General features: G+C 36.9%; 1 protein-coding gene across 1 annotated transcript in view; it reads left to right on the top strand.

The window, feature by feature from the left end:
- Positions 1 to 12,909, top strand: part of NTRK2 (neurotrophic receptor tyrosine kinase 2) — a gene marked incomplete at both ends in the record, with an annotated part of 206,472 nt that overhangs the window by 78,685 nt on the left and 114,878 nt on the right. Inside the window, one exon of the mRNA XM_080637065.1 lies at positions 1,891 to 1,962. Within this exon, the coding sequence (XP_080493191.1) occupies positions 1,891 to 1,962 (72 nt within the window). The remainder of the gene's footprint in view (positions 1 to 1,890; positions 1,963 to 12,909) is intronic.

Here is a 12,909-nt window from a genome sequence, read left to right on the forward strand (position 1 = left end):
GAGTGTTTTGGAGGATTTAATTACTTGTTTAATTGGGGTTGTCATTAGTAGCTCTTAGCATAGTCAGTGTTGGACAGAAAGCCATATTACTACAGGAGAGAGCTCTGCCCTGATCCAAGAACAGGGGTGCTGTGCTCGTGCATGGTTTTGTGTCAGTTATGACAGAGGCTTTTCCCTCCCTTCCTATCCCAAATAATCCTGTGGTTGTATTATGGACAGGAAAGCTGTGAAACAGTGGTATAGCATATCTTAGATACTTGATTTTGCAAGATTTGTAAAACAGATTTGAGTTTGAGAAAGTCAAGTTTCTGACTTCATGAGAGATATTTCCACTGCATGGACAATGATACTTCTTAATACGTTTGACAATTTGTTTTCCAGTACTGTAAACATTTAAAGAAATATTTATAGGGGTTTTGTGTATTTTTTGGTACATTTTTGGTACTTTTTTGCCTTTATTTAGAAATCACTTCAGTGTAGGCTAAGTAAACTTGTTATGTACTCAATAACTAATCTCACTTCCTGAAGTTATATTATCAATTCAAAGGGGAGTACCAGATTCAGTATTTTAATTGCAGGAAAGGAAGCAATGTTCCTTTAATGTCCCTGTAAAATAGCTTTCCTGTTTTGAGAAATATCATACGCAGTCACTCAAAAATGCAGAATATCTTACTGCCTTAGTATCTTTTGCTTAATCCTGTAAGAGTACTGTCTCAGTGAAGCATTTTTATTTTCTTTCTTCCTGAAAAGCCTGATAAAATACAGGTTTGATGCTTTATCAAGAGGCAAGCAAGGCTGCCTATCCATACTAACATGCACCTAGACATCATATTGCTGAACAGCGTCTGCTTTTTGAAATTTGAATTCTATAGTTTAAAAGTGACATTTAAGATCAGTTAACTTGAACAGAATGAGCTGGATGTATTTGCAGGAGCTAAAAAAGTTGGTCCGGTATAATTTTTATGTTGGCTTAAAAATAACAAATAAAATTTAGGGCATCATCTCTTCCTTACATGAAAACTCCGGACAGAGAGGCTTGAATTTGCAGATCTTTTATGTTCATTGTGAAGCCTCATGCTGAACTACCTTGGATTAGTTCAGGAGTTGTGGAAACCTGTTGTTTTGCTACATTGGTACCTCCTGTCTTACAGGAAGCAGCAAGGGAACACCAGGGTCTCTGGCACAACAGACAGCTACTTGCAGAAGCTTTATGCATTGCAAGTTGATTAGAGATTAATTTCAGTACTGGGAATAAGGAATAGGGTCAGGTGCTGAACAAGCTATTTTGATGTTAGGTCTTCTGAGGATTCTTTGATGCAATGAAGTGATGAGCTGGCTGTTAATGAATTGGGTTTTTTGTCTGTATATGATCCCCTGCAAGAGCAAAAGCTCCAGACAAAAAAAAAACATAAACCCTGAGCAAAAAAGTCCTGTATGTGATATGACTAAATATTGACCCTTAACTTCTGTTCTTTAAGTTCATCTTTGCAAACCAAGGATATACACTAAGAAAAACTTGACCAGTGACTGAAGAATATTTTCTCACTGCTTATCTTAAAGCATGATATTGCAATTTTTTCATCAAAATTTTTAAGCTGTGCATACTTCTGTAGCTCTAAACCACATGTATAAGCTGTGTGTGGTAAAGTCCAGTCCTAAAAATACCAGTTAATAGTTACAGCCCTCCTCGTGGTATAGATTGTTAAACTGTGAAAAATGTGAACTGGGAACAATCTAGGAGTATCACAATGGATGCTTTCTCTCCTGCAGAGTAGGGTGGAAAATAAAACAACTGGTGAAGAAATATAGATATACAAAAAAAAAAGTAGAATTGGCAGTTGCAAAACAAACCCTTGACAATTGCATTAATGGTAATGCATTCCATTCCAGTTCATGGTGAAGTAAAAGGAGTTGGTCTGGTAGATCAAATATGGCTTTCATTGCAAGACTACGACAATGAAGGTGAGATGATACAGCTATTCAGACTCCTAACCTATAAAGAACAAAAACTGTGTGGTTTTTAAATATGCCTGGTGAATTTACAGAATTATTTATTCTTAGAACAGATGTCATTGTGAAACACTAAGTTTGTTTTCAGTTATATTTTGGGAATGTATCTATCTTGTTATGTCCATGTATACATAAATTTTTGGTCAAAAAATATATATGCAGTCCAAATTGTGAATAATTAATGATGCACGTTAGGTTCCCCTATGAATGTGGGAAATTCTTTTTGTGTAAATGTCACGGCTTTGAACAGGACTTGAAAGGGATTTTATTCTATTGAAATAGATGATATATTTGGATGGACTAAATAACAGTGTGAGAATATAACTTGCTGTCTTGTTTTGCTCATTACAAATACCTTGTGAAGCAGTTGGTAAGAATCCATCTGGTATAAGCAAACACAGCTGTATATCTAGGGAAAAGTCCCAAATATCATGTTCAGACTGGTATCTTCAGATGGATGGAGGTTTTTATTTGTTTGTTGGGGGGGGGCTGTAGTTTGTTGGTTTTGGTTTGTTGGGTTTTTTGGGGTGTGTGTGTTGTGTTTTGGTTTTTGGGGTTTTTTTCAAAAATTTGCTGTCTTATTTTCAATCATTGTCTTATTTTCCAGTCCAAACAAGAGTAAAATTACAAGAACTCTCAAGAACCTGTTAATACTTTTTTCAGACAGAATGTCAAAAATTGCTTTCTGTTCCATCAATATTGATTCATGGCACCAAGCCTAAATAATTAGAAGCAGCCAAATACCAGGTTTTGTGTCCTACATTAACAAAATTAGTACAATTATTTGCAGAGGAATTTAACCAGTTGCAATACTAGTATGCGTTTCACATTAGAGTCACCTCTTTCATTCTAATATCAGAAATAATTAAATTCTGTATTATCTGTTATGTGGTCTCCCTGGAGAGTGGGCACAGTGTGTGGTTTGCATGTATTGTATAATTTCACTCAGTTCTGGGGCAAAGCACAGAAGTGTTTGAGGCTACCAATATGCCATCAAAGAAAATGGGGCTAGGATATATTCTATGACCCTTAGGGGCAGGCATTGATTGTGTGCATATATTTAAAACTTCTATTTCATCCCTCAAATAAGGTGGCCTCTTAGATACTGTGTATTGTAAATAGTTCGTGAGTCATGCTCTCTCCTTTGAACCATACTGGGACATTGTCTGGGAAAGAGCTATTTATCTTAGACCAAAATGGTATCTTAATTTAATATAGATTAAATAATTGTGGATAAAAAAGAAGGTATGCCCTTGCTCAAGCCTGGACTGTGGCCTTTTTTTTTACTGACACAAATGTGCCCTAAGCCTATTTGTCTTTGAAGTCTTTAGCTTAGTAGGTGGGCCTGGAAGCAGCTAGTCTTGCACATCCAATTTACATTGAAGCGTTTTTGGCTTGTTAACTACTGTTCATATCTTGTGTGTCTGTTTCCCATCTAAATACACAAGTTTGCTCTGGTGGGGTGGAGTCATTCAGGCTCTACTTTGCAGCAGCTTTGCTCTAAGTAAGTCTGAGTTTATTTTCTGGAGCGAGTTGGATGAGGCGGAAACCCCTTCTCGTGAAAGGAAAGCCGGTCTAAGCCCTATTGCCAATTGCCAATTGTTTCTGCAGTGGTAGTAGCAGAAGTGGAGAGCACCACCTTGGCCAATGCTGGCAGCATTGTGGCCAAAGCTTTGCCTGATTCCAGGGGCTCTTAACCTGCGACTGTTGCAGGATGGGACCTGTTTGGTTTCTGGAGCCCAAAGGTAGGCAGCCATTCTGTTAGCCTGACCAAAGGAGAGCCAGGCATATTCGCTTGGCTATATATTGACTGAAAAGGTAAGGAGATCCAAGGACCTTGGATTTCTTAAACAGTGCCATTAGGGGGAATTGTCACCAAGTAAACATCAATCTCTCTTCTTTCAAAAGAAGTATCTCTTATTTCAAATGCATTTAATGCATTTTGTTAATTCTCTCTGTAGAAAGAGAGACATTCAGAAGGCACACTTTGGCAATGCTACAGAAATAACTGAGCGATAGCACCATTCCTTTTCTGGTTCTGTCCCTAACAGATTTATATGGTAGTAATATGTTTGGGAGTGGTTTACTTTGGTTGGGTAAGAGATTGGGACTTTGTTCCACATGCACAGAGAGGGGAAGGATATTTCCATTGCTGTTCAGTCAGCTTGGTAATTTCTCTTCCTAATGCCTCAGTGGCAGCAGACAATCAGGATTCAAATAACATGTATAGTACACTGTGTGTCAGTAGCTCCAGTCGCAGGAATACAGTTTCAAGTAAGAGAAGTCTTACTTACTCGCTAATAACCTAACCTGGGAGTTAGGGGAATAAGTAAACATTGTATCAATTATAGGCTCATGTCTAATTTATTTCATGCTAATTAAGTTTATAATTACATGGTATCATTTAGTAAAATTGTTTGCTTTTACCCATAAAGTCACTGAGTCTTCAGATGGGGCTTTTTGGCTGTAATTTAGGTGCAAGTAACCTTTTAAATATAGTATTTCTTCTGTTGAAAGGTGCTGTAAGAGGTAGTGTTCAGAAAGACAAAGACTGGTATCTTTCATTTTTCCTTTGACCATTTTCCTTCTCCATTCCTTGGTGTATCCTGTAAAGGGTGATCCTTTGAATGGAGATGCATTTTGTTCCCATGTACAACTGAGAACTGAGTGAAGGAAACCAAGGCCAGACTGGAGTAAGTGCACATCGTTTTCACTTTAGCTCCAAGCAGCTGTGATATAGGAGGCTCAACCTGCTTCATTTAGTACTGTGTTGTGCAGTATTTTTCCTTTAAAATACTCTCTATCTTCTGTGTTTGGGAGGAATCAGAGGGACATTCGCAGCCAAGCAGCGTTTTTAATGTGATTCCATCTTACTGAGGTATCTAGGAGAAAGAAAAGTCCCTGGAGTCTTGGAAGAGGTGTAGAACCTGAATGTATATATTTCAAGCTGTCTGAAAACTGTGTGCCAGAATTTTAGATGGCTTTTTAGGAGTATAAATCCAGGCTGGGAGGTTCATGAGGAAACACACCATACCTCACCCTTCTTTGCTAGTTCTTGTCAAAAGGCCATATATTGAAAATGTGAAATATCTATTGATCCTTGAAATTATGCAAACTAACATGATGGTGGAGTTTTCTTCAATATTTAGATAGAGACAGAATGGTTTCGAAGTTGACAGTGATCCTGTTTTTCAAAAGGGTAAGACTAGATTATGCTGTGTCCTTCGTGTGCTCTGATCTTTTTTGTGGCTGTAAACTGACACTTGTCAAAAGTATCTGTGTAGTAGCATTTCTGTATTTTACATGCATACCAATGAGTGTATTAAACACAAATGCTAGAGATATCATAAGGTAAACAGCCTTTTTTCCTAATAGCTTCGACTTTTCAAGTAGCGGCTGAAAGATTTGAGAAAGTGTTTCTTGATAAGTTGATTGATCTCTAAGGCATACAGTGTTTCATGCAAATGAAGTGTAAAATAACCTGCAGACATCCATGTTTTAAAATGGGTATGCAAATGGTAATTGCTATGTCCTTTTCTGTGAACTGGATTTCTATTAATGTCTGTTTACTGGGGTTTGTGGGGAACTGCTGTTACTGCAGAGTTCTGTTTCATAGTCTGAACAGTTGCTTAGTCACACTCTCTGTTTTTCACTTTAACCTGTCCCTGAATTAGAAGTTGTGCAAGATATATGCACTGACTAGGTTTGAGCACTGGTGGTTTGAGCTTCAGCTTTTAATGCCCTTGATTCTCACTAATCAATAGCAAGCAAAACAACTACAGCATCAGCAGTAGTACTGTAAAATGAAACCTCTGGTGGATATCATGGTGGAAGACATGAAGGTAATGACTCTCCTTGAGAAAGCTGCAATATTCTCTCCTTAAGAGTGCTGAAAACAAATGTTTAATTTTCTACTGCCTGCTTGGGAAATGAGAACATCTTCCAATGTATCATACTGGGAAGTAAAATAAAAACTCCAAATCAAACTAAGGAAAAACAGATTAATGTATTAAGTGATCCTGTAGTCAGTGTACAGAACTGTTAGCCCAAAATATTTTTTGCATCTAAAATGATGAATAGACAGATCAAGTTCTACTTTCTTGGTTCTACCTTATTTCACACTGAAAACAGCTTTATAGGGTTATATACTGAAGTACATATAATTCTGTTTGGCCCCCTTTCTCATTTTACGAACTTGTAGATCAATGAAACAAACCATTAAATACATTGAATGCTGCCTGCAACACTAATATTAATGGCTCCAGTTTTATTAAGCCCATTTGGAAATCTCGTATAGGTGGCAGCATCCATAAAATGACAAACTATATTTCCTCATCTGTGGAGCATAAATTTAAACATTAGAGGAAAAGCTAGTGATAGTGGAAAAGAAATCTTTCTGAGATCCTGCAGAATTTTGAAGAACTGTAAAGGAGAACAAAAACTCTGAAGTTTCGAGTTGCTATAAATATTACTGAGGTTAATATGATATTGTACCATGTACTGCCTTCCTGTTGTTGTAGGCAACTGGAGCACGTAAGAGGGTTAAGACTTTTCGTCTTGATGTAGAACTTCATGGAATTGACTGTTTAATCTCTTCTGGTCCTAGTTCTTCCAATTACTAAGTAAATTCAGTTATTGGAAAATCTGATCTGAAAAGAAAGATTAATGTGAAATTCAGATCCAGAATTTTTTGGGGATCCTTGACCTCTAATTAAGAGTTAAGTTAAGAGTGTGTCCAGGTCTTTGTGGTTTTAGGTCTTTGATTTTCACTTGTTTGTCTTTTATCCAAGCTTTTATCTTTAAGTATGAAAAGTAGTATTTACATATGCCATTAGAGCTCTTGACGACATGAATGAAAAATACTGTCGTAGTGCCTCATGGGCTAAAAGTAGTGTTTAGAAAGAAAAAGTTGTATTAAATGTTTGCTACTGTGCTCTGAAACACAAGGCAGTAGTGAGCTTGCTGCATGCAACATCTGGAAAATCCTTAAAAAAAGGTATGGATTTTTTCAGATAACTCAATCTTCTGCTGCTGTGAGGCAAGACATTCTTCTCTGTGCCACAACCATTCTCCAGAAACCAGGACCCTCTTTTTGCTTTTCAATAAAAATGAGGTGACATTTGGTCCTCAACTGGCCACAGCATTAGCCAGCACTGCTCTTTGGAACAGTGGCTCAGATCCAAGAAGCAAAAAAAACTAGGAATGAATTATCTCATTTAATTTTCTACTTGAAACCAGAAATTGACGAATATGCTACAAATACCTTTTTAGGTAATACATCTTTTTGCTTTTCTCCCTTCCACTTAGCAGTTTGAGCTTTCTCCATATACATCATTGTTAATTTAAAAAGACCACAGATACATGTTGTATTGTGCTTGATTTCTCCAAGCTGGAGAAAGTGAAAATGTTAATTGATCTTCATTTCAAAATACTCTGTTTAGATCAAGGCCCCAGGTAACATTCTGCTTAGGGTAAACCATATGTACTTGGTGAAGAGAGAAAGTGTAATGAGACTTAACGTCACAGAAACTTTTTGTTGCTCTTTTGCTTGTGTTTTCCCTTGAGTGCTTGTGTTTACATACATAAACTCCAAATTTATGCAAGTCATATGTAGAGAGTGGGATGTGAGTATATGAAACAGTTTTAAATTCAGCTAAGTCATCATTATGGGAAAATTTTATTTACTCTGGTAGAGTTTAGGTCAGGTTTGTAATGACCAAGAAAGTTTGACTGCAGACCTCCAACTCGTCGGAATACAGTATTTCAAATTCTGTTTGGTTGAAAAGGATTTCAAGCAGCTAAAATGTATCACCTTGCTTTGTGAAAAAGTTCAGAAGATGACTATGTCATAACATTTTCCTTCCTGAATGATTTAGGTGAAGGCTCGTAGGGAGTATAGCCAGTGAGAAGGCACATGATTGAGATTGTTTGGAACAGGTAGAAATTGAGCCCATGGATGTGTGACTATCTCCGTAACAATGATGTTCTCAAATATGGCAGTGCATTAGATGTTATGAAGCCATTAACTGCTCAGTTCTGTGTTGCATGCTGGGTAAAGGAGAGAAAAATTGGGCTTCATTACATGCAAAAAGGACTCTGTTTACGAAAAGCTCTTTTTTCAGAATGGATTCAGTATGTTAAAACATAGGGGTTTACTATTATACTTTCCTTTTTATGCTTTCTTCTCTAATGACAGAAAAGCTAAAAACTATTAAAGGTCTTAAAGGCATTTTATCCAGTTCCCAACGAGAGTAAACTCATTGGAAGTTATGGGTCACCCAGTGTCTGAGACACAGATCTGAAACCCTCATGAGATACTTCCAGAAAGCCAATTGTAGACTAAAAACAATCCTCACTGTTGGCTCAACTGGATCTACATTTATAGCATAATTCAAATTGCACTTGCTGTAGCACATTCTCTTTGTGGGAGAGCATTTGGACTTAAATTTGTTGTCCCTGAAATAGTGTATTGCAAAATCATTATAATGTTTAAGACTAATAATGGATACAGTGTTCAGTTCAGAACTCTCTGAACGAAGAGCTAATATTGGAAATAAAGTATCAGCAGGTTACATTTTAAAATACTTATAATTTTCTTTATTGTCTTGGACACATTTGCATCTCAGAGAGACAGATACATAATGTTCCCTTAAAAGATGAATGAAGTACTGTCATTCCTTGTACAGGGAAGATGGATAGTTTTTTCTCTCTCTTTCACTTTTATTTTGAGTCTTTTATTTTTATTCTTTAGTGTACTTTCCTCTGTAAGTCTGAGTGGCAGCTTACATAACAGCAATGGTTTTTTTAAAACTATATATTAAACTCAGAATCCGGTGCCCTGGCAGTAACTCAAGCCAAAATCAGGCTTTGCCTCAACCTGTCTTACTGACTTCTTTTGAACTCTGAGAAGTCAGATGAGAAGCTGGCAGTTAGGACATGAGAAATCGTCTTCTAAATATCCAGTGCCCATTATTTTTTGCCTCTGTTACCTCAGAGACTCCAAGTAGTCAGAGATGTAGTGTACAGATTAGTCCAGATTGCCTGCTGCTTAATGGGTTTGCAGCTTTTTCTGCTTTCCCTGGAACCATTTTTTCAAAGCATTTCTATTCAGTTTCTGCATCTTTATATTTCAATCCTTTTTTCTTGCTCCATTTCACCTGTGTCCTGTCAGAACCTTTGTATCCCCTCCACCGTTGCTCTGTATTTCTATGTCCTTTCCTTCTCTACATACTTTACCTGATTGCTTTCCATGTTTCAGCAAAGGAAGTCAATAGACTTCTATTTATTGTCTTTAAAACTTATATTTATTGGGATTAATTCTTTGCCTTCGAGTCCTGGACTTGCAGGACTCCCTCATGGGCTTTTTGACACCTTTAGACTATTTAGGTCCTTGGTCTGAGGCTTCTTCCGTACTGGTTGCTTTAGACATCACTGTTGACTACTAGTGTTACCAATATACATGCAGATGCAGCTAAGAATATAAACAGATCTATTGCCTACCTGTGTCTTACACACTACTGTACACTAAAAAGTAGTTCATCAATTAACAACTTCTTAAATGAAAATTCAGAGGTGACTTTAAACACAGGAATGTGATTTCACTGTGATTGAAGGAGATTGGGTAAGGAACAAAATAAAAGGCCAGAAAGCTTTCATTTGCAGTAATTTGCTTTAGCGCTAAAGTGTGTAGATCTGTGTTTTTATGTAAATACATCTCTCTGTCCTTTGAGTTAGTCTCCAAGCAATTATGGAATCTCACAAACTTAGGAGAACAAAGTCCCACAGAGGAGGTCTGAACAGCCTAGGAAATTCAGAAGGAAGGTAGCAACCATGCAGTAGCTTTTAATTCTAGACTACCAAAACCCTGATGGTACTTCTCATTTTCTATCTAACCTGTAATGTCCAAATGTCCTCAGAAAGTAACTTGAGAAATAATTATCAACCACAGTGACTCAGTAAAAATGCTGAAGAAAGTCCTGGAAAAGCCTGCAGAAAAGGATCCTCAGTCTTCCTGAAGCTCTGTTTTATGGAGTTTGCACATGCGTATACTGTCACAAAGGTCAACATATTTTACAGCTGTACGTTTTCTTGACATTACAGTAGGCTTTTAGGGCTGTGATGTTAATATTGCTTGATGAACTGAATTTTCAAGGGTACAGTTTTGATTTTTAATTCTCTTAAGTATTTTCATGGTATGGCAAAACAATATTAATTCACTTCAAGATGTTTTATCTATGTGGAAGGACCCAAATGATGTCAGATTCAGTAAGAGCACAAATTCCAACAATAATGTTGTGTTCCTTACAAGTTCTTAAGATACTTATCACTACCTGTGGATATGTCCATAAGAAACTCATTTTCTAAATGTGAGTCTAGTCTACAACCTTCCTCTCTAGTCAAAACAGCCCCCTTGAAGCCTAGCTGTTCTGAAATGATGCTCACTTCAACTGATACTCTATTTTTTCTGTGAATTACCCAGTTCCCTTTGTTTTTTCTTAACACCTTACACTAAACCTTATCAGTTATTTCAGAGAAAAGGAATTTTGCCACACCCTTTCGGAAATGTGTGGCAGCTTAAAGCTAGCATGTTCAGCTTCTGAGTGTGCCATTATCTACTTCCTGGGTAGAAGTGCTAAGAGTGCCTCAAGGTTCGAACAAGCAAGAAAATGCAATGTAAATGAATTAGTCATAGTTACTTAATTACTAACAGTCAAATTCAGCTTCTCTTGAAACTCATAATTTAAATCCCATTCATTGAAACAAATAAAGATTTGGCTCTGAATTGTTGTTTAAAGTGCTCTGGAGTACAGGTAATTGTTCACTCTTTATAAACATTGAGAACTTACTAAAGCAAGGTAAAAAAATAACCAAAACCAAACAAATAAAAATACTACTGATTTTTTTGATACAATTCTCACTTTTTTTTTTTCAAATGTCATTAGAACAAGTAATGGTGACTGTCAACAGTGATGTACATAATAACTCAACTGCATCAGATACCAGCAGACTTGGTAAGACAATGCTATTCTAGGAAGTGTTTATGCCATAGTTAGTTGGATTTCACACAAGACCAAACAATAGCCTTCTTCACAGTTCTTAGCCTGAGACAGTTATGTAACATTTGGGGGATGGGTTTCCCCTTCATCTCAAAAATAATTCTTGGGGATTTTTACATGTGTTTCCAAGTGCCATCATCATATTTAGTTGTTGATTTTTAAATTCCTGTTGAAATTTAGAAACAGTAAATTTTAAGGTAGTTAACTATTTCCACCAGCTCCACTTTCTTCTGCCATTACAAAGTAATTTAGCAATGTTAAGAGCTGGAGCCTATTTGGAGCAGGCAGAAAGAATGATGTGCCCAGAGGTAAGCGTGAAACAAAGGTTACAGAGGAACCTGGTGTTGTGCTTCCATGTGGTGTAGCAGGGTTCCTTTCACTTTGTTTGTGGACCAGACCTAGGACAGAGAATTTCATTGTGCACCCAGGCTTTTTCACTGTAAGCCTTTGCACAAGGCAGGACACTGGACTGGGATTTTTCTGACTCATGCGTAGTACAGTCCCTTGTTGGAGAATTCTAGATTTATTTCATTACATCTAGATAGGAATATTTTGATATGTTAAAGATGAATGACATGCCTTATGCATTTTTAGTTAATGAATAAAATCGTTGGCCACAAGATAGAGCTAATGTTGTCATTTTCATAAAGTCATATAATTTTTATTTAACATTATGTATGCTTTAAATGCATTTTATGTTTATGTGTTTGATTGTCAAGTATTCATTTGTGTTTGGACATTCTTATTAATTTGTCTTTTTTTAAAAAAAGCATGATTTCTCACATTTTATTTTGTTTCTTTTAGGTTTTGTTTTATTTCATAAGATCCCACTGGATGGGTAAATGAAATAAGGAAAAGATGAGAGAGGGGCTGTTGAGCTTGTGGAAGCTGTATGCTGCACATTAGGGAGTGGACAGTGTTCTTGCCCTGTGAAGTGCCACCACCCTTGGACTTCTCTTTTAGACATTGTTTGTGTTTGGAGAACTGTAGAAGTACATTCAAATCAGTAGCTGGCTTTGCAAGAACAGGGTGAAGCCAAGGCCTGAGGCAGCTATAAAACTCAAGAAAGTCCAGATATAAGCTATCATACTCTTTTCTATTGCCTTGTCCCCACTGTGTCTTCCAAAATGACATTGAGATCAAATTATATTATACTGTTTCCTCTGTCAATTTTTTTGTGATGAACTTAACTGGAAAGATATCGTTTATAAATAATATTTATCAAAGGTGAACTGCAAAGTTGCTTTTATTTTTTATTGCATTAGTGGCTCTGCAAAACTTCGAATGCCTAATTTGAGTGTGTGCATAAACTCACTGATTTCAGTGGGAATGCTCACATCCTGGGAGTTAAGTTCTTTTCGGGGTGTGGCCTTTAATCCTGAAGCAGTAAACTGCAGAGCTGGCCCTGCAAATCTTATTTATGTATGTGGTTCCCCTGACTTTACCAGGAAGATGGACAGTATGAGCTGTATACAGAAAGGTGGCAATACTGTTTGTTAGTGCGTTTGGGTATTGAACCAGTGCCATCACTTACAGATGCAGTTAGGTAGTGCTTATTCAATATACCCCATAAGTTTGTGTGAGTGTACAAATCTTTAGCAGGCTGGAATGCTGATTCTGAGCCAAGAGCAAGAATAACAATGCTATATGCTGAGTCCTTCAGACTGTATACTTAACAGACCTATTTAACTGTTCATGTTTAACTGTGAAGTATACTTCAGAATATGTTTCAGCATACTGCAGAGGAGAGGCTGTTCTCTTCTGAGGAGAGTTATTGTAACAAGTAAAGCTAAGCTAAGACAATTTTGCAAGGAGAAGGGACTGTATTTAGATATAGTGCTAG

This window comes from Psittacula echo, assembly GCF_963264785.1.
Source record: "Psittacula echo genome assembly, chromosome: Z".
NCBI classification, from domain to species: Eukaryota; Metazoa; Chordata; class Aves; order Psittaciformes; family Psittacidae; genus Psittacula; species Psittacula echo.